Below are 24,226 nucleotides of genomic sequence, written 5' to 3' on the forward strand. Positions count from 1 at the left end.
GCAAGTAAGTTACTAGGTTATTGAAAATACCTGTTTGGAGATCGATGCCCCTTTCTCAGCACCATCGCGTTGAACGGATATCTACATATTCACGTATGCGCTTCTTCACTTGGGCGTCATCACCTAACCCATTATTACCAACCCTCCTCCAGCTTCTCCCCCTTCAACTAATTATCACCACCCCCATTGCAGAAATTGCCGGCTACTCCCTTTCGGCATCTTGACGCGGCCCCAAACACGGCTCCCCTATTATCTATATAGATATACCTACCACCCTATATACGTATTAGTACACTTATACCCACGTATTCTTGACCCATTGGGTCATCGTCCACCAATCGCTTCCCCCCTCCAACCCCCCTCTCTTTCACACACACACACCCCCAAAGAGATATCGTAATACTCGAGCTCGCGTCTGTTGGGATGGGCTGTGGGCCATGACGCCGGACGAAGTCGAAGCGCTCTTCCAGAGCGTCCCCGGGGATGACGGGCGACGCACCGAAGCCCTCGAGCCGGTTGCGAGGACCGCTCGGGAGCTACGGGAGGCCCAGTCCCCGGAACTCGACCTCTTGGCGGAGAAGATCGGGAACGGGAGCCGACAAGGTAAAGTAGAACCAGCAAAAAAAGCATTCAACTTTGTCGGCGTACATACTCGGCGTTACATGGTATTCATCCGCTTATGTTCGATTGCCGAGCCTGGCTGACCTCGCTCACCATCTTACAGAGCCGTGGAGGGTGGCGCTCGGGGAGTCCGGGCTGTTAGACTTCTTCCTGAGCTTGGTTGGCGCCGACGAGAGCAGGCCATCTCTCCTCACCCATGCCCTTAGGATTATCGGCAACTCCTGCGCCGATAAAGGTGCGCATCCTCTGCCCTCTCGCCCCCTCCCCCTTTTATTCGCGGTCCCCCAAACGCGGACTTACTAGTAAGCGTAGACGAGAACCGACGACGGGTAGTCGAGTCGGGTCGTCTGCCTGGCATCGTTGCGCTGCTTAAAGAGGATACTTCCCTCCTTCCCTTCGCCATCCCCGTCTTGTACAATATCTGTGTGGACTATGGTAAGACATGAGAAACCTCCTCCTCCTGACTAGAACACAACCTTCTGAACACAACACGGCCAACCAGAACCCGCACAGATCGCCGCATATAAAGCCGGCGTAAACCCTAGCCTAGTTGGCCTCCTCGTGAGCCCTCGGCTTGAGAAGGTATCGGCTTCCTTAGGTATTATCTATAAGCTGCTAAGTTTAGTAGCGGGTCAAGGTAAGATCTCCCCCCTTTCTCTTTTACGCCCACGCGGTCCTATCTGCCCGCTCTGTCTGACGAGCGTGAAGAGCCTGAGGCCGACCTTGTACACCCTGCTACGCCTGCCATTATCCTCGACCTCGTTACGAACCCGACGGTACCGATTGAGCTCGAGGACTTCCTCGGGCTGTCGTCCGTGGCGTTGGCGTACCTCTCCCACGAGCAGTTCCAGGAGAACTTCCTCGCGACGCCGGGTGCTGTCGGTCTCTTCTTCCAGGCCTTCTCTAAGACCTGCGAGGACTCGGATGCCCCGCGGACCAACGGCGACGGTGACGGCGATGAGGATAGGGCGCAGCTCGTTGAGCTGCTGTCAGCCTTCACGAAAACTCTCGCCGACCTGTCCGCCAACCCCCGGTTCGTCTCTCTGTGCCCGCTGGACGGCCCCGAGGCCGAGACGCTGCGGCGCTGGATCCTGAGCCCCCACGCCCCCCTCCAGAGCGCGGCCTGCCTAGCCCTCGGGAACATCGCCCGCTCCGACACTACGAGCGTCGCCCTGGTACGGGACTTGTCGACGCACAAATCCCTCATAGCGATCCTCTCGTCGGACCCGGCCGCCGTGGACGTCCAGGTGCTGCACTCGGCCCTCAGCTTCCTGAAGAACCTGTCGATCCCGGCGGATAACAAGGCCCTCATCGGCGACGCCGGGCTCTTCGCGCCCGACGTCCTGCCCCGCGTCTGGGACCTCGAGACGCAGCCGCAGATCCAGTTCGACGCCGTGTCGCTCGCGCGCCTCCTCCTCGTCGGCTGCGCCGCCAACGCGCGGCGCATCCTCGCCGCCGAAGCGCCCTCGCCCTCGCCAACCGGCACCCGGACGCTCCTGCACCGGCTGCTGGAGCTGCACCGGAAGGCGGACCAGGAGCCCATCAAGATGGAGACGGCCCGCGCCGCCGCCAACATCTGCCGGCTGCTGCACTCCGGGGGGGCCGTCGGCCCCGCGCTCCTCGCCGACCCGTCGTCGCCCCCGGCGCCCGACGAGGCGCAGGCGCTGCTGAGCGGCTTCTACGCGCGGTACCCGGCGCTGCCGGACGCTCTGCTCTCCCTCGGCCTGCAGGCCAAGTTCCCCGTGCTCCGGTCCGAGCTCTGGTTCGTGCTCGCGCTGATGGTGCGCTCGGCGGAGGGGGGCGCTGCCGCCGCGGCCGTCGCGCGCGCGCTGCAGCGCCACCCCGAAGTCGTGCGCCTGCTCGCCGAGACCGTCACCGGCGAGAAGCCCCCCGCCGCCGCGGCGGAGGAGGCGGAGGCGGCGGGCCACCCGGCAGCCGCTCCCGGACCCGGACCGGCGCCGGATCTCTCGGCGGCGATAGGCGGGCTGGGCCCGCTCGAGCCGCAGCAAGCGGACCCGGCCCGGGCAGCGGCCATGGCCAAGGTGGACCGGGAGAACGGGCTGGTTCTCGTGGCCGAGCTGCTGAAGCGGTGCCCCGACGAGCTCTCCCCCGCGTCGAGGGACACGCTCAGCCGCATCCTGGCGGCCGGCGGGAGCCTGGTCCTCGGTGACCGAGACAATGGCAAGGACAAGGAGTAGTAGGGCAAGGAGTAGGAGTGGAAGTGGTACAAAGTCGAAATTACGGGCAGTAATGAATGCATCAGACCTGGGCTCCTTAGACCCGTAGATTAGACGAATTCAGCTGGTCATTCGTGCGATTGAACGGTTAGCCCCCAGCAAAGACACAGATACAAGTGTTGTCAATATTTGGGGCACGATGCCTAGTATTGTCTTCCTGCCCCTTCCCGTAGCATCTGATTTCACGACCCGATCCTCTCTCCCTAACAATACGCGTCCCGTCCCCCTCGTATTAGTACGAAATAACGACACGGCACCGTCGGAGCGCAATTAGAGGGCATGTTCGTTCATTCATGTCTTTTTTGATTTCCCATTGAGAATGACCTAGAGCAAACCGGAAGATGCAATAATGCGTCGGCCTCGTTGCGTGTGTGTCGAGAGAATGGATATCACAGTTCTCTCCTAGTACACAGGGACCGCAAGCCAACCCGCCATGACCGTCCAACATCAGAACAAAAGCAGAACCCGTAAGAATGCCGTCCGGACTCCCGTGCAGACCCCCTTCAGGATTCGCCCTACGTCTATTTCTTGTTGGCCTCCGCCTCCGCCTTCTCCTTGGCCCGCTTTTCCCGTACGCCCAACAGTCTCGCGTCGCTCCTGGCCTTGCGAAGTCTCGTGTACGCGCCGCCCTCGATCGGCTTTGGCAGATCGCTCTTGCTGATCTCGGTGATAGCCTGGACCCTGGGGACGATGGGTAGGCCCGATCCGAGGCTCGAGACGGTCTTGGTGTTGGCGAGGTCGATGTCCTTGGTGTCGCCGGCCTTGGGGTGCTTGGCGCCCTTGCGGGGGAAGACGATCAGGCGAGCCTTGTAGGCCTTGAGGCGGGCGACATTGGCGGCGAGAGACTCTTCGCTGGGGTTCTGCCGGCGGTGATCGACGGCGATACCGATTGTGGGGGCTACGAGGCGGGGAATGCCGGCTTCCTGCAGTGGCGTTAGACGGGGTGTTTCTGGCCTGGACGTGGGAATTCCCCCCTAGCGAGTGTGTACCTTCAGCTCAGCGAGAGTGAAACCGCGGCCGGCGCGAAGACGGCGGTTGTACTTGATAGTCGGGCATCGGACGACGGGCCGTAGCTTGTCGACAGGTCGGGGGGCGACGGCGGCAGCCTTAGCACTGCGCGCGGCACGGCGTCGGAGCTTCTTGCTCGGCTATATTTCTCCCCATCCACCTTATCGTCAGAAAAGGAGGGAAAAAAAAAAACCACCGTCTCGCCCGTCACGTCTCTGCGTACCTGGTCGAAGTGAGTGCGGACCCGACGCTGCCAATCCTTCCGGAAGTCTGCGCGAATCTGGTCAGCACGGCGGCTCTATCGTAGCGGCCTGGGTGTGGCGTCGCCGGTGTCGAAGGGATGCGGGTGGGTCGAGGACGTACGGTTTTTCTGGATCTGGTTGTTGTGCTTGATCGCCTACAGAGTCGATGGGTGTCAGCACGCCGCCGGCTTGCCGCTGCCGTAGCAGGACGGGAGAGAGGCGTGGGATTGATGTCTGGGTGATGCCATGTGCCCGACGGGAATGGGCCCGTTGCGGAGGAGGGGTGCAGGATGCTCACCATTGTGCCGGATGTGCGACCAAGAGAGGGCGGGTGATGGGAACGAGAGAAGAAGAGGAGGAATTGGTATATTTGGGGCGAGAAGGTGGTCGAATCTCCAGGTGGGAGGCACGAGAGTATTCCAGATTTCCCAGATTTCCCTATGGCGTCTTTTGCTGGGGACGGGGAAAGACGCGGGAAAACTGATCGGGCCTACCAAAGCGTACCTTCGGCAAAATTTTGGGGAGGGCTTGAAAACCCTAGGGAGGTACCGACGTACCGCGCCGCACTTTTATGGTCGGGGGTGGGGGTGGAGCAACTGCGCCCACCTTATCTAAGCGGCGGTGTGGTGTGTGTGGCTGGGCACGCACAATTCGGCGCCGGGCAAGAGTTATTTAAGGGTTTTTAGCCAGTGTAGGTCGCAACTTCCAATCAAAAGTTGTGCCGTGAGGGTTTGGAGCTCCCACTCATTCTGCGCCTTTCGGTCATAGAACTGCACTTTCGTGCAGAGGCGTGTCAATGCCCGTGTAGCTCAATTGGTCAGAGCGTGGGACTTTTAATCCCAAGGCTGGGGGTTCGAGCCCCCCCAGGGGCGCGTCTTTTTTGTTCTTAAATCTGCTGTCCATAAATCCTGTGTCTGTACATGCGTGATGTGACGATGCCTGTATATTACTGATGTCTCCCTCTCCTCCGTATGCTTATACTCCTTTATCCTTGACCGTAGTTCTCAGTGCAGCACCGTTATTACCGCCCTCATCTCTACATAGCTTTTGATCTTCCCGTCTTCGATAGTTTTGTACAATCAATATCTGCCTAAGGTGTAGGTCGATGACGCGCAGAGATAGCAGGACAGCACCCAAAGGCGGAGGGGAAGAAGTGGGGAGACGGGAGAGGGGTCAATTGGCAACGGATTGACGAGTACATTTTCTTGCATACTTTAGGTACCTAGGTAGGTACCTCCTAAGCATGTATGTACCAGAGATGGTACCTGATCTACGAGTCCCTGATCGCTAAGAGGTACAATCCGTCGCCTGCCCCGCTACATCGTTATCCTCTCAACGACGCCCCTCCGATCATATACCCTAGAGTATGGCACCTAAGGAATCAGGCATTAAGAAAGGAGCCCTGTAATTAATGGAATTAAGGAAAAACACGTAACAGCTAACTATTCGTAAAACGCTATATTTAAACCCTTTTAATAGTTTAGTTTTTATACCTTTAATTAATTAATTAGATTTACCTTTTAACTCGTTTTACGTACCTTAAGATTAAGGTAGCGAGGCTACGAAAAAAACCGCTACTAAAACGTATAAATAACTATTTATTATAGGTAGAACGCTAGTAGTATAGCTATTAATCGATTAATAGTAATTAAAGCTATTCTTAATCTTTTTACGGCTTTACGAGCCGTCCTTAATATTCTACGATATCCTTACCGCCTATCCCAGAGTTCTCCCCGCTAGGAGAGACGAACGTCGAGCCTACTACCGACCTAAAAGCCCTTATAAGTAATCGAGTTACCTACGGTAGAATAATAAACGGTACTTATAAACGCATGGAACTTTTAGCTCGTAATTTCCGTATAAAAACGACCTCCCGTATGGAAGAGCTTCGAGCTAGCCTCGAGTAAAGCTTTAAATAGCGTTTCGACGAGCGCCTCGAACCTATATAATAATAGTTATAAATAATAATAAAATATATTACGAAGCGTAAGAATCGTAAAATTAATTAATCTATAAGTTAATTACTTAAACGGGTTATTTTAAGTTTTTCTATACGAACTAAGGCTATTTAATTTACTTTACCGCCGATAAGTAAGGTCTTAAGAAATACGAGGTAATAATAGCCTAAATAGCCTAGGTCTAAGGTTATTTTATAATATAATCCTTAAGGCTTAGCTTTTATTTAAGCCTTATCTTTAATAATAAGCATAGCTTTTCTTATAACCCTTCTTATCGCTTCTTTCGTAATACTTCTTACTACTTATTTAGCCGTACCTTTAGCGGCTCCTTACGCCGTTCCGCCGGTTAGGCCGCCGCTAATAGCGGTAGTTACGTATCCGGTACCGTTTTTACCCGTATAAAAAGCCGAACCTAGCTTACGATATACGTCGGGAAGAATTAATTTTTACGGATATACGGCGCTAAGCGTAACGTTTACGCGGTAGGAGGCAAAAGTTAAGGCTTTATAACCGGGAATAATCCTCCCTAGCGAAATAATATACCTTTATTTATCGGATAATAAGAATAAAGTCGTAATACCTTTAAACCATCGACTAATATAAGCCGATAATATAACCCTTTAAAAACTTAACGATATTTAAAACCGTTTTTAAGGCGTATAGGTCCTATATAATTACTAAATATAATAAGTAAGGATCGAATTAATAAGCGACTTTTAATAGGTCGTTATCTTCGCTTAAAATTACTTACCTTCGTAAGTAACCTTCGTAAAAGGCATCCTTTAAGTACTCGTAAATAATTACGTACTTTATAGCCTAATAACGTCGCTTACGACGTTACTACCTTTCTAAAACGAAAGTATTATTAACTTCGTACGCCGCTTACGTAAGGCATTTTATAAATTACCTTACTAGGGATAGTAAATAATATAAATCCGCGAGGTAGTTTTCGATTTAATCCGTAACTACTTACTTAATATCTAGATGGTTATAAAAAACGGCCTTCCTATATAAAATACGTACGATATTATCGAACGTATATTCCGCTACGTAGGATCTCTTACGCGTAAAGCGATTAAAGCTAAAGTTTACGGTACGCTAATAATTATAATATAACTATATAGCGGCTCGGTTTCGTTTTATTAGCTAAATATATCGGTAACTACGTCATCGAAACTAAGTATAGCTTAAATACGGTAGCTAGATACCCGAGATACCTTCCTAAAGGTAATTAAGGTATCCTAGATCTCCGATCCGAGAACTGACGATCGTAAGGTCTACGTAACTAACGAAGAAAACGGTTTTATAACTAAGGTATCCGAAAGGAAAGAAAGGATACTAAGCTTACGATTATAAGTAATTATTAAAATTCCTACGCTAGTAATTAGCTAAAGGTAAAAAGGTTACGTTTAAAGGTATCTTATACGACGTAGTAACCGCCGGACGTAGTAATTTCGCTAAAAAGATTAATAATATATATAATAAGTAAAAGAATAAGGGTAAGGGTAAGGATAAAGAGAAGCGGAGTTACGTCGCCGCCGACTACGAGCCCGACGAAAAAAACAAGGACGACCGTAGTTCTAAAGATATCCTCGATAACTTAAAAATCGAGAAATAACTAAAAGGTATCTTCGAAGATTTTAAAGCTTAGAATAACCGCGTTTACTAGGTCGAAGTAAACGCCGGCGATAAATTATTACTATATAGAGATAAATTATTACGAGAAGACGCTAGAAAGCCTTATAACTTATTTTATATTAAAACGATAACGGATTAAACGATTATAATATTCTTCGACTACGGTTACGTTACTTATTATATTTCGGAAATAGTTATAATAAGCCTAAAACTATACGCGTCGAAACGACGATCCGCTATACGAAGTATTAACGGTATAGAACCTACGGTAATATATAATGCTATCGTAACGACTCGATTTAAAATACCCGACGGATAATCTAATCCCTTTACGTTATCCGCCGGAATCGTACCTAACGGTACCTTCTTAAAAGACCTTACGATCGGTAAGGATATATTTTATAAGTAAGGTATTAACTATAAATATAATATTATAAGAAATAAACTAATTACCTTAAATCGATACGATAATTATCCGATGCTTTAACCTATTAACTTATTAATTATCTATATCGTCGGAGACCTAGCCTTTACGTCGAACGAACCTATATCCGGTATTAAATAACATAAGGATACCTTAGTTTCTAACCCTATCGTTAACGAGCATTTAAAACGTTACGCTAAGGACTTCCTAGGCTTATTTAATCCTAATAAGAAACGAACGGATATCGGCGCGAAGATACAGTATTATATTAATACTAGTAATTACGCTCCCGTAAAACTACCGCTAAGAAGATATAGCTTATTATAAAAGCAAGCCTTACGAGATTTCGTTAAGAAGTATAAAGGTACGATTATACGTAAGAATAAGAGCCCGTAAGTATTTCCATTACTACTTACGCCTAAGAAGGTTCCTAATTAAACGGTAATACTAAAGAAAACCGATTAAAACGTTATCTAGCGCTTTTATTATAATTATCGTAAACTAAATAAGCGCATTAAAAAATACGCTTACCTTTTATCTAACGCTATAAACTAAGTTTATAAAGTAATAGGCTATCGATAATATACGTTTATCGATTTACTTAATAGCTTTTAATATATTTATATCGCCGACGAATATTACGAGAAAATAGCTTTCGTAATACCTTTCGGTATCTACGAATAAATTATAATATCCATAGGATTAACTAACGCTCTAGCTACCTTTTAAGCCTTTATAGAAGAAATTCTCGAGCTATTTTAAGAATTCGTAGCTAGCCTCTTAAACGACGTAACCATTTAAGGCGATACCTTAGAATAACTTAACGAAAGAGTAAGATTATTATTCGCCCGGCTCGCCTTATACGGCATAATAATTAACTCTAGAAAATTATAATTATTCGTTAGGAAAGGCGTATTCCTAAGCTTCCTTATCTTTAAGGATAATATCTAAATTAATCTAGCGAAAATCGCTACCATTAGAAATCGACCCTAACTAATAACGACTACGGAAATTAAAGCTTTTATTTACGTAATAAGCTACTTTCGGTATCTTATTAAGAACTTCGCTAGGCATTCCTTACCCCTTACGGACGTAATAAAAGGACTTAAAAACGCTCCCGTAAAGCTAAACGACGAGGCTATAATAATATAAAAGCTAATCCGCGATAAGATTATAACGGCGCCCGTAGTAAAAGATTACGATTAAAGGCGATTATTTATTATCGATACTAATTCTAGCTAAAAGGATATCGGCGCGGTATTATAATAACCTTATTTCTACGGCGATTAATAAATATTCTATCTAATAACGTATTTCTCGCGGAAACTTACGGAAACGTAGTTTCGCTACTCCGCTTAGGAGCGAAAGCTTTTATATATCTTATTAACGCTTTAATACTAGCGCTACTAGGTAAAAGAAGGAAACGTTACGGTAATTACGGATTATAAATTATTAAAGACTATTAATATTAAAACTAAGTAGCTTATCCGAATTATACGTTTTTTAAATATTATTAAGTATTATAACATTAGGATCGTTTATAGAGTTAGAAAAGCTAACGTTTTAACCGATTACTTATTAAGGCTACCTAATAATTCGGAAATACTAATAAACGGGATACTACCGTTTACGGAAGAAGCGATATCCGGAAAAGTTATTAAATATCCTTACGAGCTTACGCGTTTCGATATCTAAGCGATTTACGAATACCTTTAGCTTCGGTAGCCGCCGCCGAGCGCTCTTAGCGAGGATTAAATTAAAAAATATTTCGTAATATATTAAGGAAGACTATATAAGGTTAATTAATATACTAAAGCTTAAGGAAAGCCGCTATACGCTACCGGAATAACTAACGAAACGATAGGCCTTTAAAACGTTATCGAATACGATAAATTATTAGTAAAACTACGAGGCGTATATTACGATCGAAGGTATATTATAATAAGAGTTATCTTTAAGGAGACTTTAAGGCTATATTAATATCCCGAGATTACGCTCGCGGTATAATAAATTATTATGGAATATCCGACCTATTAGCTTATAAAAAAGCCGGATCTAACGCTACTAGACCTATAAACTATCCTACCGCTTACGCCGCTTACGAAATAAGCGATTAATTATATATTTATTAATTAATCGACGTTATTTATTACCGTCGAATACGCTACCGAATAAGTCGAAGGCGAAGTCGTACCGTTAACCGCGTTTAAAGACTATATCCCGTTATTAACTCGTATCGGCGAAACCTTCGGATATCCCCGCGAATAAATAAGTAATAACGGCGTAGCGTTTACGAGCGACGAGGCTATTTAATAACATCGTTAATATAATTCCGTCGTAAAACCTATTATACCGTTACGCCCTAAAGGTAACGGTAAGGTCGAAAAGGCTAACGGTAACGTTAAACGTATAATACTACGAGAATATTAAACGAACCTAATAATACGAAGCCTTTTTAAGCTTTTACGTCGAGCCCTTACGATATATAATAAAACGTTAAAGCTAAACGGCTATAGTAGTTTCTTCCTTATATTCGGTACGTAGCCTTTATAAAAGTAATAATAAGTAAAATTCGCCGAATACGTTCGCGAAGCGATAAAAAAAGAGGAGCTATAGTTCGTATAATAACTAGCGAAATAATACGAAGCGCCGATGGCTCGAAGTTACTATAATAACCTAAAAGTATCGCGAGATTAAATACGAGCCTACCTATAAAAAAAGAAAGGACTTATTAGGACTTACGTTCCGGGAAACTAGGTATTAAGAGTTCGTTAAAGGTTAAATAAATACGAACCTTATTACGACGGCCCGTAAGCGATCGTAAGTTATTACGCCGGTAATACGTATAGGATAAGGAGCCCCGGAGGTATCGAAATACCGAGTAAATATAACGGGACTAACCTATTTCCGGCGTACGTTAACGATAGGCATCCCGTACGTAGTTTATAATATGCTAATAAACGCCTATTAAAATAAGATCGTTAACGGTTAAAAAATTAGCTTAGGATTACGTAAAAATAATATTAATAAAGCTTAATACTAAAAATCATCGTAAGACGCGCCCGTTAAGGATTAGGAACGATCCTTTCGTAAAAGGAGGAGTAGTATAATACCTAAGGAATTAGGCATTAAGAAAAGAGCCCTATAATTAATAGAATTAAAGAAAAACACGTAACAGCTAATTATTTATAAAACGCTATATTTAAACCCTTTTAGTAGTTTAGTTTTTATACCTTTAATTAATTAACTAGGTTTACCTTTTAACTCGTTTTACGTACCTTAAGATTAAGGTAGCAAGGCTACGAAAGGAACCGCTACTAAAACGCACAAGAGTCGCTAACAGAGGTAGAAAGCAACCAAGTATCTCCCCCCCCTCCCACCTCCAAAAGCGGGCAGTTTGGAAGACGAGAAGAAAAAAAATTTCCCAGCCAACCTGAAGATGGGCTAGCTGCATATACTGCCCGTCCACATACCCTCTCGCCTTTCCTCACCTTCGGGATCGATGCCGATACAAACATACGAGCAGTTCATATTACTACGTACCTACAAGGAAAAAGGGAACAAGCTGGTGCCGATACGTACAAGGCACTAGAGATATATCCCAGTACTGGTATATCCGTGGGGAGCATGGGTATCGTTCAAACCAGAGTGAGAGCTTGGATGCCCTCGATAATTACATTCTGAAGCGATCCCTCCTATATTGCATTCCCGACAGCAAGTCGAACCGGCCGGACCCCAATACTAAGGTCGCTAGGTAGCTTCCTACCCGCCCCGGTCCTCTCCACGCCGGCGTCCCTCGCTATTATTTTCCATCTCCTGCTTTCTCGTCCCGTATCCCGCCTCAGCGCCGCCCTCTGGCCTGGTCTACCCCGAGCCTCCACCCTACGCCCAGTTGCCCGGCTCTATTTGTCCCGGCCAGAGTCCATTCATCAATTCTCCACCGGCATTCCCCCCCCTGCTGTTCCCTCTACCTGGCTTCTCTCTGTCCACCCCCTCCCGTACGCCCCCCAAGAGGAGACGACACGGGCCATATCGTTCCTCCCGGACGCCCGCAGCCATGGCCGTCGAGTACAGCCCGCGGACGCGGAGCGTCGCCGACGCCACACGCTTCACCTCTAACACGCTGCACGCCCACTCCAAAGCCCCGCTCGCATCCCCCCAGTCGGCCGGTTCGCCCTCCTCCTCCTCTTCCTCCTCCCACCGAGCCTCCCCGAGCTCCGGGTCGTCCCCGAGCCGCGCCCCCGGCGCTCCTCGCCCGTCGTCGTCCACGGCCTCGTCGACAGCATCCGAGACCATAGAGGAGCGCGTGCGCCGCCTGAGAGCGGCGCACCTCGCTGCGCGGAGACACGACGTGTCGCGGTTCGACCGTCTCTTGAATGCGTCGAGAAGGTACTTCGATGCTGCCCACAAGTTCACTGTCGCAGGCTTGGTCGGGTTCAGCGGTACAGCCTCCCTACCCCATGCTTTTTTTTTTTCCCTTTTCTCTTTCTCTTGACCTGTCTAATTTTAACCTACCTATATCTATCTACCCGACATGTCAATTTCTCGGCCACTAATCGTCAGTAGGCCTCGCCGTCTTCGTTACCGTCTACGCCGCCGGCGACATGATGATTTACAACCATAAGCGACGAGCCGAGTTCTTCGCCCTGCAAAAACAGTACAAGGCCGACAGCCTCGAGGCCGCGCGCCTCGCCTACATGACGGGCCGCGCCACCGAGGAGCAGATCACCCTGGTGGAGGAAGCCGAGGCCAAGGCCCGCGAGGCGGGCCTGAGCCTGCCGCCGCTATTATCGGCACCGAGGCCTATGGCCCCAGAGGCGGGAGCGGAGCTGCGCGCCGCGGAGGAGGACGCGAGGGAGAGCGAGGTCGAACCATCGAAGAAAAAGGGGTTCGCCGCGTGGCTATTTAGCGGTCTGAAGAAGGAAGAGACGGCCGAGGAGTCTCTCGGCTTCGCCAAGACGATCGACGAGTCGCAGCAGGTACTGAAGGACAAGGCGAAGGAGGCATTCGAACGGGAGCGCGAGAACCAGAGACAGGGGGGGGCGTTGGACCAGGTCGGCCTAGACGAGAAGTCGAGCGGCGGCGGCGAAACTAAGAAAACGGGATGGTGGTGAGGGCGAGAAGACGAAACAGGCGTAAACACGGCGAGAATGAATTTACGACGAAGGAAGTTGAAAATCCGCACCGCCAAGGATCGGGTAGGGGGCGATGACGATGACGTGACAAGTTCACGACGAGCCAACAAGCTACACCCCTCGGAACCACGCATTTACATGTACATACGGGCTACCATAATGTTCGAAAACTAGCAGATGTGCACGAATCTCTACTAGAAAAGTGGAGGAGGATACGAGACTGCTGTACTATTAGTTGTAGTAGACGGGCGGAGCATCAGGCTCGGCGTACTAGACCCTCGTGAATCAAGTATCATCGCAATTGTGTCCCGTCTCTACCACGGCCCACGACTCCTCCGGTTCCGCTCGAGACGACACACACACACACACACGGGCAGGCCCTTAGTCGACCTCCCATTAAACCCCAGGGGTCTAGGGTCGGTTGATGACCACGGGTAAACCGCTCGGGCGACAACCCTTACCAGCAGCAGCAATTGCTGTGGCAAAATACGTAGTACCAACGATAGCGTACAGGAAATTTCGATATGCTGAAATGAGGCCCGCAATTTGGTGAGTTACGCCCCGGCCGATCCCTCCCCAAGACGCCATAGACAAGCACGACTCCTGACATAGGGAAACAAAGTATACAAAGAGAAAACGGATGCTAGTCAACCACACGCTCCTCCGCGCAGCTGATAGCCCAGAGCTAACGACCGCAAGCGATAATGACCGTGTTGCGCGAGTGTCCGAAAAAAAAAAGGAGAAAGGGAGAGGAGAGAGGGAAATGGAGAGGTATATCGCGAACGTATTCAATGTACGTCAGGGGGAAGCCCCATAGCTTAACGCTACAATGCTGCGTCGGTGCTCGAACCTGTACATTCTCTCCAGACCACCTTTCGGACACGAATTGGAACACAAACTGGATTAGCAAATCCAAGCGTCCGAGAAAGGCGGGTGCTCGACCTGCCATAAGTTCGGCCCACTTGCAAACCTCGGCATCGTCTCTGACGCAACCAACGCTCATCCATCCGAGCTCGTAAGCAATCGATAGAGGCGTCCCGTCGCCTCCATGTTAGGAGATGATAATATGATTGAAGTGGCCCGGAATCTTCATCCGACACTTCTCGCAGTCAGCTCGGTAACCTATACTGAATGACCTCTTCATGCCGGGTTGGAGGGTCCATGAATTGAGCGTGTGTTTGCTGCGCGAATGGCCGAATTTGCCTCTGAGCGAGGGCGTCGCGGGAGCGGACGCGGTGGAGGTGGATGTGGGGTCGGTATCCATCATGCCAGTGTCGCCGTCGGCAGCCGGCGGAAGGGTCTGAATATTAGGGTGGATGGCCATGGCGTGGGGGGTTGGTAGGCGAGGCGTCTGAAGATGAGAGCTTGCGGGCAATCGTGAGTCCAGCACCATGCCCGGGCTGGTAGGCGTTTCCTCGCCGCCGCTCTCGCTAATCGGTGACGGAAGGCGTCGGTTCTGGACCATGGACCATTCGGCGCCGCCCAGCGACCGAGGGACGGAAGAGTCATCGTGTTGGAGCGGGAATGAGTGGCCGCCGGCGGCGAAGCCGACGCCATCCTCCAACACGGCAGCGACGGTGGACCGATCTCCGGGATGTATCGTGTGGTTAATGGGACCCCAGCTACATCCACGTACTTGAGCGGCGAAGGTGCAGTGAATAGGGGTGGGCATTCGTCCGGTAACGCTAAGGTCGACGCGATCGGGCCGGAGAGCGTCGGGCGCGGGATACTGAGGCGAAGAGTCCATCGTCATGTCCGTGTCCCGGTCCACATCCATAGCTGGACTCGGTTGTTGCTGGTATTGCAGGTCTTCCGAGTCGGAATCGGTCGGAGTGATGGTCGTGGGAGCGGCGACAGTGACGGCGCCAACGTGAGGGAACCGCGGGGGACCCGGCCACCGTTTCTGTGCGGGAGAGGTGCGTAGGGGGAGAGACTGGAGGCGTTTCTGTTGGCGAGGTCGGTGCGTTAGCTAGATGGTCGCGTACGGCAAGGGAATGCGGGCGGAGGAGGGTGTAGATCGGTATCACTAACACTGCGATGTTCGGTGAAGCCCAGACTACCGCTCATGGCTTCTCTCGTGCCAATCTGGCCATTTCCTTCTCCGTCGTCCTCCCTCACCCTCTTCCGGGTCAACTCGGGCCAATGTGAATCGAACATGTCTATGATTGGGAATCACGGGGGTAGGGGGGGGTGTGTAAGGCTCGATAGAAGCTCGGTGGAGAGGAGAGGTTGCGAGAATTAGTAGGGTGGCTGGCAAAAAGTGGCGGTAGGTAACAACGATAACGACGACGAGGAGAATTACGATGATTATGGCGATAAATATGGTGAGGAGAAGGATGATGCTGACGACACCGGCAAGGGCAATGCAGCAGTGCCAATCACTCAATTACGAAAGGAGAAAGATAGGCAGCTCGGCCTAGCAGGAAGAGGCCATAGTGTAATGTTGTTAAGGTACCTATATATTGCACAGGACTGGTAATAGGCCTTCTCTCTCTCTGCGAGGGTGGAGGAGGAGGAGGCGGCGGCGGCTTTTGGCGGGGAAAAGAAATGACTAGATGGCGAGGAATTGGCTCTTGGCTGCTGCAGCCTGCTGCTGCTTGGAATGGGAATGAAAATGGCTGGCGAAGGGTGTGGCTGGTTGCAGGGCGTTCCCCCGTCGTCGATCGATCCGCAGCCGCTCAAAGGAATCGCGCGGATAAGAGACGGGGAGGCCGACGGAGGACTTCAGAAGGCGTCCCGGGGAGAGAGGCAGGGGATCAAGCGGGAGAGGGTAAAAGGGGGCTGGGGGGAGAGGAGGGACGGCGGAGATGAGCAGAGGATTAAACGAAATAAACAAAGAAATAACGAGCAGAAGATGGACACGGCAGAAGAGGTTAATATGATGGAATGGGAAGAAGAAAAAAAAAAGAGGTAGGGAAGGACAGAATAAAAGGAGACTCTCGCTCGCACATTTCAGGACTCGACGATGAAGAGGTGGCGGCGAGAGGGAGAGAGAGGGAGAGAGGGAGAGGGAGGGAGGGATGTACCGAATTACAGGTACCTAGGTAGGTACCGGATGAGCTAACATAGCGAAGACTACCAAGTAGCGCTGTTAGGAATCGAACCTATCCTTCGTTAAGTAACCTACGGATCTGTACCTACCCACGTTAGAGGTACCTAATATTCCAATTGCCTCCATTTACCAGTGGGTAAATTCCAGAGGTACCTAAGGTACCTACCCAACCTGCCAATATGAATATCTCCTTAGGTACCTTACCTACCTATGTATTTAAGGTAGGTACCTCTTGCAATGGTGCACACGCAATCCATAAACCTGCTGTCTGCCCGTCTGCCTACTACTCGTAGCGGTATTCAATTAGGTACCTCCTACAGTAGGATGACGAAGAGGTAGGAGGTAGGTATCGAACCCAAGGTGCCTAGAATCGGAGCGAGAACGAAGCGAGAATGGAGCTCGGAGAATGCCTCTGCCTTCTTCCACGGCCTCTCGCATCCACATCTCTTAAGACCTGATCGTCGCAGCCGATGCTGTAGTGCAACACACTTGCGCAAAGAATCTCTTGACCGCACGTTTCAGCTTTGCTTCACGGCCAGCCGGGTCTTGCTGGATCTTGCCGGGTCTGGCACCATCCATCTGAGGAGCCTACGTAATGCTACTCATCACCCAGTATCTTCTCGAGGAGATATCAAAGAGACGCTTTCCAGTCAAGCCAGCCTACCTCACCAAGTTCACGGCGAACCCATAGCAATACCTACTATACCTAGTACCCAACATGCCTAGGCACCCGAGGTAGACACCCAGTCCCCCTTCTGCTAATCTCACCTTCTGCCATTTCATGACCTCACCCATCGCTTCGTGCAGCCTCTAGCTATATATATATGCAGCCTTACTGTGTGACCTGTCTCACATAGCCGGTGGAGAATAAGGTCATGCCGCCGGTATGCTCACACGACGTCTTAGGTGGTAGGTATTCTCTACTGGCTGAGCCTACGCGGCTTGTATTTATAGGGCCTGGTCGAGGGCGTGAGAATGGATCACCCCCTCCCCCTTCCTTTTCTTACTCTATTACTTCTGGGCACTACCTATAGATACCCACGCCCCCCCCCCCCCTCTCCTCAGCCGGAAACCTCGACGCCAGTATGACGCCCGCACCGTAGCCGTCGCTGCCCTTCCGTTTGCCTAATGAGAACCGGCGACCCATCGATTCGGGCTGACTCACGTCGTGGTGGTGGTGGTGGTGGTGGTGGTGGTGGCGGTGGTGGCGTTCGCTCCGAAGATGCCGAGCGGGAATTTGTCAGCGATGGCCTGGTACCCGGCGACGTTAGGATGGAGGTGGTCGCCGCCGTCGTACTGGGACGCCAGGTTGGCCGCGTTCGAAGGGTTGGCTAGAATCTTCGCGAAGTCGACGGCCGCGTCGAAACTACCCTCGCCCCCGCCCATGATCCACTGGTTCACCCTCTGCCGCGTCTGATCCCGGGTCGGGTGGCTGTAGCTCTGCCCGCTCCCGCCAAACGGCGTAATGGTAGCCCCGATCACGGTCAGGCCGGCTGCCTTCGCGTCGCTGGCGATAGTCTTGAAGGCCGAGATTAGACTATTGCCGATGCGCGTCTGCGATCCCGAATCCGTAGAACCTCCACCGATATCGTTCACACCTTCGAAGATGAGAGCGTACTTGGCGCCGGCGGTGGTGAGGAGATCTCGCTTATAGCGCTGCATGAGGGGCGGACCGAGCCCGCCCGTCAAGACCGTGTTGCCGCCTGCTGCCTGATTGCACACAGCAATATTGGTAATCCCTTCTTCCTGCATCCTAGCCAGGAGAAGGTCGGGCCACCTGAGGATTGGTCAGCGAGACTGACCTTACCAACTACAGGGTGGAAGCCTGGCTGCGCCTACCTATTGTTGGCGTCGTCTGTGCTTCCACGTCCATCGGTGATGCTGTCGCCGAGAATCACCAAGGCGGTGGTCGACTTCGGGACCCAGGCCTCGACGGCAGTGAGGAAATACCAATGCACGGTGCTCGCCCCCGTGACCGTCGAAGCGTTCACGCGGTTTCCTTGCTGCATCCACGACGTTGTCCGGCTTCCCGGGTGCCCGGTGATGCTGCTCCCGGACTGACCGGGTTGCGAGTACAGGCTGACGGTGATAGTGGACTGGGGGTCGACTTTGAAGTCGACGGGATCCGTGTAGGCAACCTGGCCCCTAGGAACGGTGACCGAGGTAGAGCCGTTGAAAGTGAGGCCCCTCAGGGTTGCGGTGTCGATGCCGTTGACACCAGACTTGCCCCCGGTCGGGAAGGCTACCGAGGCTCCCGTGATGGGCAGATCGCTGCCACCGAAGGTGTTCGAGATCTGAAAGCGAAGCCTCTCGGCGCCGATGGATAGATGGAGCGTTTGGCGCAGGGTGGCGTCTCTGAATGCAGCCGAGCCCGACTACATTTCACGTTTAGAGCCCGGAATAGATACTCAACAGATCCGCGTCCCGGCGGACGAGAGAGGAGGGGAACACAACGTACGAACGGGGACGGCGGCATATTATTCGGTTCCACCAACTGCGGCATGGACGTCCATGTCGCTACCCAATGCGAATCTTCCTCCTGGCGCACATTACACGCGGGTCGTGCAGCGGCGTATAATGCAAACCACGACCACCAGATAGCTGCGAGTGTGAGCCTGAAGCTGAGGCCTCTCAGCGCGTTGGACGACATGGTTCCTGTACCGACGACAACAGGTGAAGGCCATAAAAGAGCCGGGTACCCAGGCGGAGGCGGGCTCTAGGAGGCATGGCGGCAGCCTCGATACTTATTGGCATTGCGAAAGCGGCACGGAGGCGGCTGAGAGAGGGAAGATGGGTAAGATGGCGGACACTCTGCTTCCGCGGCTATATTGGCCTGTCGGCGGGCCGCCATTTAGCCGCAGGGCGGCACAGGGCGGGTTCGTAACCACCCCCAATCACCCAGGACCGTCGCACTCGCCCAATCTAGTGGATGATATATGAGGGGAGCCCTACAGCGACCCGGAGGCCACGGGCGTACCGTGCCTACTTCGAGTCCGAAGCGGCGATGCACGCAGGGCGTAGAGAGCCCTTATTGGTAGGCATCTGCACACGCGGGCGCCCACGCGCGTTCTCTTGCGCCAACGCATAGAAAGAACTCGATCTGGACACGCTTAAGCGGTAGTTGACTGGTCGCCCACGATGAACGCAGAGGGGGAGGTAGGCGGTTTGGAGGTTGTAGTATGACATCCCCCCCTCCGCGCTTATCCATACGGAAACGCATGCACGGCACGAAGGCTCCCCATAAGAGGAGGCTGGAAGTAGTCACATAAACGGCACGGCCAACCCCCGGGCGCGGGGGATTCCGAACATTACCTAGCGACTCGAGCTTCGCTAGTGGAGCTACAGCTACAGGAGAGGCACGAACATCTGCGAAGAGCCAGTGACGAAGTAGAGATCATCGACGAGCGCGGCGTCTGACACGGCGGTGGGGTATTTCCCCTCTCCCGCCTGCTTCCCCTTTTTCTTCTCGCTTATTACTTACCTATCAACTGTTCCTGGCTCTCTTTCTCGTCATTTTCCCAGACCCGCGTTACTCGACGCATCGAGTACGGGCCCCGCCTGTCTGTCCATGCTGCCAGCTTGCGTCCAGCACAGGCCGCCTCTCTGCGCAGTCTCGAGGGGGTGCCGATGATAACGAGGCGGCGGGCGAAGTGGGAGGAGGCGGCGGAGGCGTTGGCGCGAGTGTATGGGAGGGAAAAGAGGCCTAGAAGCGATGCAAAAAAATGAGGGAGGTGATGTGAGAGAGGATGAGCATGACTTGGGCAAAGCTGACGGCAGGCACCTCTCCCATCGGAGGGTGCTCATGTAGACGTTATGTACCTGTATTGTGCCTAGGAGAAAGAGGTACTTCCTGTATGCAATTGGGACTACAGCATTGGCTCCTTGTGTCCCATGTAGCGATGATGTACTACTGCAAGTATCTCACGTAACACCTTCGTAGTATATACCCCCTCTCTTGGCCCCTCTCAGGCACCTAAGGTGTCCATACGTAGGTACATTGCATTTACTTGCCTACCTAGGTAGGCACTTTAGGTACCTGTTAGGGACCCCTAACGCCGGCTACGATCTCCCGGTTTAGTTAGCGTGCAACATCTGCCCCCCTGCACAGTTGAGGTATTGTACCTTAAGAGGTACCTCCTCGTAGGTACCTACACTTACCTTAGGTACCTAGCCTGCCTTGTACTATACCCAGCAGTGGTACCTATCATGCGTTGGCAGCGACATGGCCTTTGACGTTGGCGGTATTCGACTTTGATCGGCGGCGATTTTTTGCCCTCCGCTTTGTCTAACCTCACTCTGAAGACGTCCGCATATAAAGGTTCACGAATATCCCACGACAAAATTCCCGGCTGGCACGGCCTAATCCCAAGCCAATCTGCCCAGCTCGGTCGGCTCTCGTCAACTTCGCCCTCGGGGGAGAAGCGGCAAGCATACCTACCTAGTGCTGCTCGGCAACGAGTTCTCGGAGAGCCCAGGAACCACCAACCAGGAAACCAGGAGGAGCATCGGGCCGTTGCATCGAGAGGCTCGCCACCTTAGCAAATAGGGAAAAACCTGCAAACTTCCTCGCTCTCATCTTCCTCTCCCTTCTCCCCCCCCCCTTTTGTTGCTATTCCGCTCTTCCTATCCTCCTCCTCCCCTGTCCTCCCTACCGGAGACGAGATCGGCTTGGCAGTCTGACTCATCTCGACCGTCGAGTTATCCCCGTTGCTCGAGGCCACCAACCGCGACGGCGCCGACATCTGGCATCACGCATCTATCCGCCGCGGCCCGGATCCTGAGTAGCAAACGCCCACTGCTACGACTGTCTACAGTTAGCCGCTTGCCTACTCGCCGTCGGTTGGCTGCCTGTGCTCCGTTACAGATCCTCGATTACCCTACCCGTCCGCCCGCCCTAGGTATCGATATGCCAGGTATCAACATGGCGCCCCTCGTGGCCGACGACATGAGAGGTATGTGAGGCCGCCAGACCACTCGTTGTCGTACACCCCGGTTCTCTGTCTACCTCTCTTCTTCATTTTACGTTGTTCTCGTTTTTTTTTTCTCAGTGGGACCTAGATTGTGAATGCCTTCTCTCAGCCTGTTCCTCTTTCTTATACCCTTTCTATCTGCTCGGTCCTATCTACCTGCAAGCGTATACCATCGTAGGTCGTAAGGCGGCAAAACCGGACAAGAATGCTGATGTACTTGGACACGGCAGTCCTGGGTCAGGACCCTCTCATCCCACCAGCATTGCTCATCTCCGAGATCCCCATGACCGATGCTTCATTGCAGACTGTCGTCAAGGGCCGCAGAGACGCCGTTGCCATCATCATGGGCCGCAATGACCGTCTCTTGGTTGTCGTGGGTCCCTGCTCCATCCATGACCCGGCCATGGCCCACGAGTACGCTCAGCGCCTCCATGAGCTGTCGGAGAAGCTGTCGGACGATTTATGTATCATCATGCGTGCTTACCTCGAGAAGCCGCGGACCACTGTCGGCTGGAAAGGTCTCATTAACGACCCCGATATCGACAATAGCTTCAAGATCAACAAGGGCCTCCGCTTGTCACGGCAGATGTTCAGCGATCTGACCAATTCGGGTATCCCTATCGCCAGCGAGATGCTAGATACCATATCCCCTCAGTTCCTAGCGGACTTCATCTCCGTCGGAGCCATTGGCGCCCGCACCACGGAATCTCAGCTACACCGTGAGTTGGCCTCGGGCCTCTCTTTTCCCATCGGCTTCAAGAACGGCACCGACGGGAACCTGGGTGTTGCCATTGATGCCATCGGAGCCGCAGCTTCCAAGCATCACTTCATGGGCGTGACCAAGCAAGGACTGGCGGCCATCACGAGGACCAAGGGCAACGAACACGGGTTCGTCATCCTCAGGGGCGGCACCAAGGGCCCCAACTACGACAAGGAGAGTATCCAGGCCGCCAAAGACACATTGACGAGGAAGGGGCAGAAGATGGCCATCATGGTCGACTGTTCGCACGGTAAGCCGCGTTCTCGCCGCGGGATGATGCGTTCTACCCCTCGCTGATCACGTCGTAGGAAATTCCAACAAGGACCACCGGAACCAACCCAAGGTTGCTAGGGTCGTCGGCGACCAGGTGAGGGAGGGCGAAAAGGCCATCATCGGCCTTATGATCGAGTCCAACATCAATGAGGGAAACCAAAAGGTTCCTCTCGAGGGCCCATCTGGCCTGAGGAAGGGTGTGAGCATCACAGATGCCTGCATCGACTGGGTGACGACCGTTGAGGTCCTCGAAGACCTGGCAGCGGCGGTCCGGGCACGAAGGGAGAAGAATGGAGTGCCCAATACTAACAACGCAGAGCCCAAGGCAACTCTCATCGAGGAAGAGTAGGCTGCTAGACCGAAGTGCCGGACTCGGTAAAATTCATTTACCCGCGAGTTTCATGAGAGGGTGGCATTGGCTCTAGAATGAAGGCGTTGGGAGGTAGAAAAGCAGCACCTGAGCCCGTAGGCAAGGGTAACGCGGTGCTGTAGGCGTATGGCGTCCGAGGTTCCTTTCGATCCGCGGGTAGCCATAGGGGTTAGCATCGGGGGAGGGGAGGGGGGTCAAAAAAAAGGAGAGACGAGGTAGAACAAGAAGCGGGGATTCGTGGCGTTTGGTTGTGATCTTAAAAGTCCGCCTTCATATGGGGCGAGTTCCTGCGTGTACCCACCACGGTCTAGAAATCTACGTGGGAAATAAAACTCTTAGAACCCGGGAGCTGAAAATATAGATCGATTTCGAGATTCAAGGATACCCGACCTTAACGCCATTTGCGGCCCCAGTGTCCCCGCTCCAAAGTGATTCCGTATCCCGTGCCCGCGTCTACCCGGGTCCCTTTAGGCGCCATTACGGCCAATCGGCAAGTATCCACGTCTACCCAAGGGAGCCCCTGGTCTCGTCGCGCCTCTGACGGCCGAGGTACCCTTCCTGCCGTCGCGCATCTCGATGACCCTCTTGGCGGCAGCCCATCCCAGCAGACCGGTGGTGCCGAGAATGAAGCCCCAAACAATGACCTGGTCTTTGCGGCTGTCGCGCTGGAAGCACATCGCGACCACGTCGTTCTCCTCGGCGTCCTTGCAGATGGGAAGGTGCTGCGATAGGCAGAAGGCTCGCGTGCATTGGGTGCAGGACGCGGAGGCGGCGCGCTTCCCTAGAGAGAGCGAACGTAGCGGCGGCGGACCCTCGGCGCGGGGGCTGGAGGCCGAGCCGGGGATGGCGCTGGCGAAGGACGAAGGGGCATCGCCTTGGGGACCGAGCTGGATGAGGGTACTATTCTTGAAGCAGGTGCATTTGCAGAAAGTCGGCGCGGCTGCAGGCGACAGTGCCAGAAGAGCGTGAGCTAGACGAGCTTCGAGCGAGCGCGAGGATATAGGGACGGACATCCGAGGACCATTGAGAGGATGGGGGGGGGGGGGGGGGTAGGCTAGTTTTGGCTTACAGGCTGCGGCGTAGGAGACGATGATCCCCACCAAGAGGAGGAGAGAGATGTAGAGTCGCATCGTGAAGGTATAGGCTGCGACGGGTCTCACATAGGCGTGCACACCCTCACGCCCGTATACACGTGTGTGGGTGTATCTCGATAGTAGGGAGAATGGGAGAGGGAAGGACTGGCTGTCCACGGCAGATACCCACGAGGACCTGGGTACGACGATTACGCTTGGCCAGCAGCCGTGGCTACAGCGGTGAAGGGTCGGACGCCGGGCAGTTTAAGGAGTCGGGCATCGGTAAGGGCAAGCAAGGCGAGGAGGCGGAGTTGAAGACGGGAGGAGGTGTTCGATTGGCGAGCCGGGAACGATAACGACGACGACGACAATTGCGGGATGCTGCTAAGGAGCCATCCAGCTTACCTAAGGCAACAATGATGCATGGTGCCATCACTTGCACCGCCACAGCCCATCCACAGCCCC

The 24,226-nt window shown here is 52.4% G+C and overlaps 7 protein-coding genes and 1 non-coding gene across 8 annotated transcripts; 4 read left to right on the forward strand and 4 right to left on the reverse strand.

Moving 5' to 3' along the window:
• Nucleotides 1-437: 437 nt before the first annotated feature.
• On the forward strand, nucleotides 438-2,819 carry GGS23DRAFT_607984 (ARM repeat-containing protein; the record flags this gene model as incomplete). The annotated part of the gene is made up of 5 exons (XM_051520137.1): nucleotides 438-603; nucleotides 725-856; nucleotides 934-1,056; nucleotides 1,124-1,258; nucleotides 1,330-2,819. The coding sequence occupies 5 exons, from the start codon at nucleotides 438-440 to the stop codon at nucleotides 2,817-2,819; spliced, it is 2,046 nt and encodes a 681-aa protein (XP_051367460.1).
• Nucleotides 2,820-2,952: 133 nt separating this feature from the next.
• On the reverse strand, nucleotides 2,953-4,627 carry GGS23DRAFT_588714 (putative 60S ribosomal protein L13). The gene is made up of 5 exons (XM_051517564.1): nucleotides 4,407-4,627; nucleotides 4,230-4,263; nucleotides 4,090-4,136; nucleotides 3,848-4,006; nucleotides 2,953-3,781 (listed from the first exon to the last, which is right to left on the reverse strand). Exons 1-5 carry the CDS (start codon nucleotides 4,407-4,409, stop codon nucleotides 3,380-3,382), a joined length of 645 nt encoding a protein of 214 aa, XP_051367461.1. The 5' UTR covers nucleotides 4,410-4,627; the 3' UTR covers nucleotides 2,953-3,379.
• Nucleotides 4,628-4,906: 279 nt separating this feature from the next.
• On the forward strand, nucleotides 4,907-4,980 carry GGS23DRAFT_t83. Its single transcript has one exon. It is a non-coding gene; the product is annotated as a tRNA-Lys (tRNA).
• A 7,205-nt stretch (nucleotides 4,981-12,185) lies between these two features.
• Nucleotides 12,186-13,242, forward strand: GGS23DRAFT_601090 (uncharacterized protein; the record flags this gene model as incomplete). The annotated part of the gene is made up of 2 exons (XM_051519166.1): nucleotides 12,186-12,570; nucleotides 12,695-13,242. 2 exons carry the CDS (start codon nucleotides 12,186-12,188, stop codon nucleotides 13,240-13,242), a joined length of 933 nt encoding a protein of 310 aa, XP_051367462.1.
• A 1,056-nt stretch (nucleotides 13,243-14,298) lies between these two features.
• GGS23DRAFT_394808 (uncharacterized protein) lies at nucleotides 14,299-15,617 on the reverse strand. Its single transcript, XM_051513541.1, has 2 exons — nucleotides 15,295-15,617; nucleotides 14,299-15,208 (listed from the first exon to the last, which is right to left on the reverse strand). Exons 1-2 carry the CDS (start codon nucleotides 15,418-15,420, stop codon nucleotides 14,315-14,317), a joined length of 1,020 nt encoding a protein of 339 aa, XP_051367463.1. The 5' UTR covers nucleotides 15,421-15,617; the 3' UTR covers nucleotides 14,299-14,314.
• Nucleotides 15,618-17,476: 1,859 nt separating this feature from the next.
• GGS23DRAFT_601092 (SGNH hydrolase) lies at nucleotides 17,477-18,965 on the reverse strand (the record flags this gene model as incomplete). The annotated part of the gene is made up of 3 exons (XM_051519167.1): nucleotides 17,477-18,092; nucleotides 18,155-18,690; nucleotides 18,774-18,965. The coding sequence occupies 3 exons, from the start codon at nucleotides 18,963-18,965 to the stop codon at nucleotides 17,477-17,479; spliced, it is 1,344 nt and encodes a 447-aa protein (XP_051367464.1).
• Nucleotides 18,966-21,236: 2,271 nt separating this feature from the next.
• On the forward strand, nucleotides 21,237-22,667 carry GGS23DRAFT_601093 (3-deoxy-7-phosphoheptulonate synthase; the record flags this gene model as incomplete). The annotated part of the gene is made up of 3 exons (XM_051519168.1): nucleotides 21,237-21,267; nucleotides 21,516-22,295; nucleotides 22,354-22,667. 3 exons carry the CDS (start codon nucleotides 21,237-21,239, stop codon nucleotides 22,665-22,667), a joined length of 1,125 nt encoding a protein of 374 aa, XP_051367465.1.
• An 81-nt stretch (nucleotides 22,668-22,748) lies between these two features.
• On the reverse strand, nucleotides 22,749-23,905 carry GGS23DRAFT_395068 (uncharacterized protein). Its single transcript, XM_051513544.1, has 2 exons — nucleotides 23,758-23,905; nucleotides 22,749-23,628 (listed from the first exon to the last, which is right to left on the reverse strand). The coding sequence occupies exons 1-2, from the start codon at nucleotides 23,816-23,818 to the stop codon at nucleotides 23,156-23,158; spliced, it is 534 nt and encodes a 177-aa protein (XP_051367466.1). The 5' UTR covers nucleotides 23,819-23,905; the 3' UTR covers nucleotides 22,749-23,155.
• Nucleotides 23,906-24,226: the final 321 nt, after the last annotated feature.

Source organism: Durotheca rogersii (genome assembly GCF_024521655.1).
Source record: "Durotheca rogersii strain YMJ 92031201 chromosome Unknown GGS23scaffold_44, whole genome shotgun sequence".
Lineage (NCBI taxonomy): Eukaryota > Fungi > Ascomycota > Sordariomycetes > Xylariales > Xylariaceae > Durotheca > Durotheca rogersii.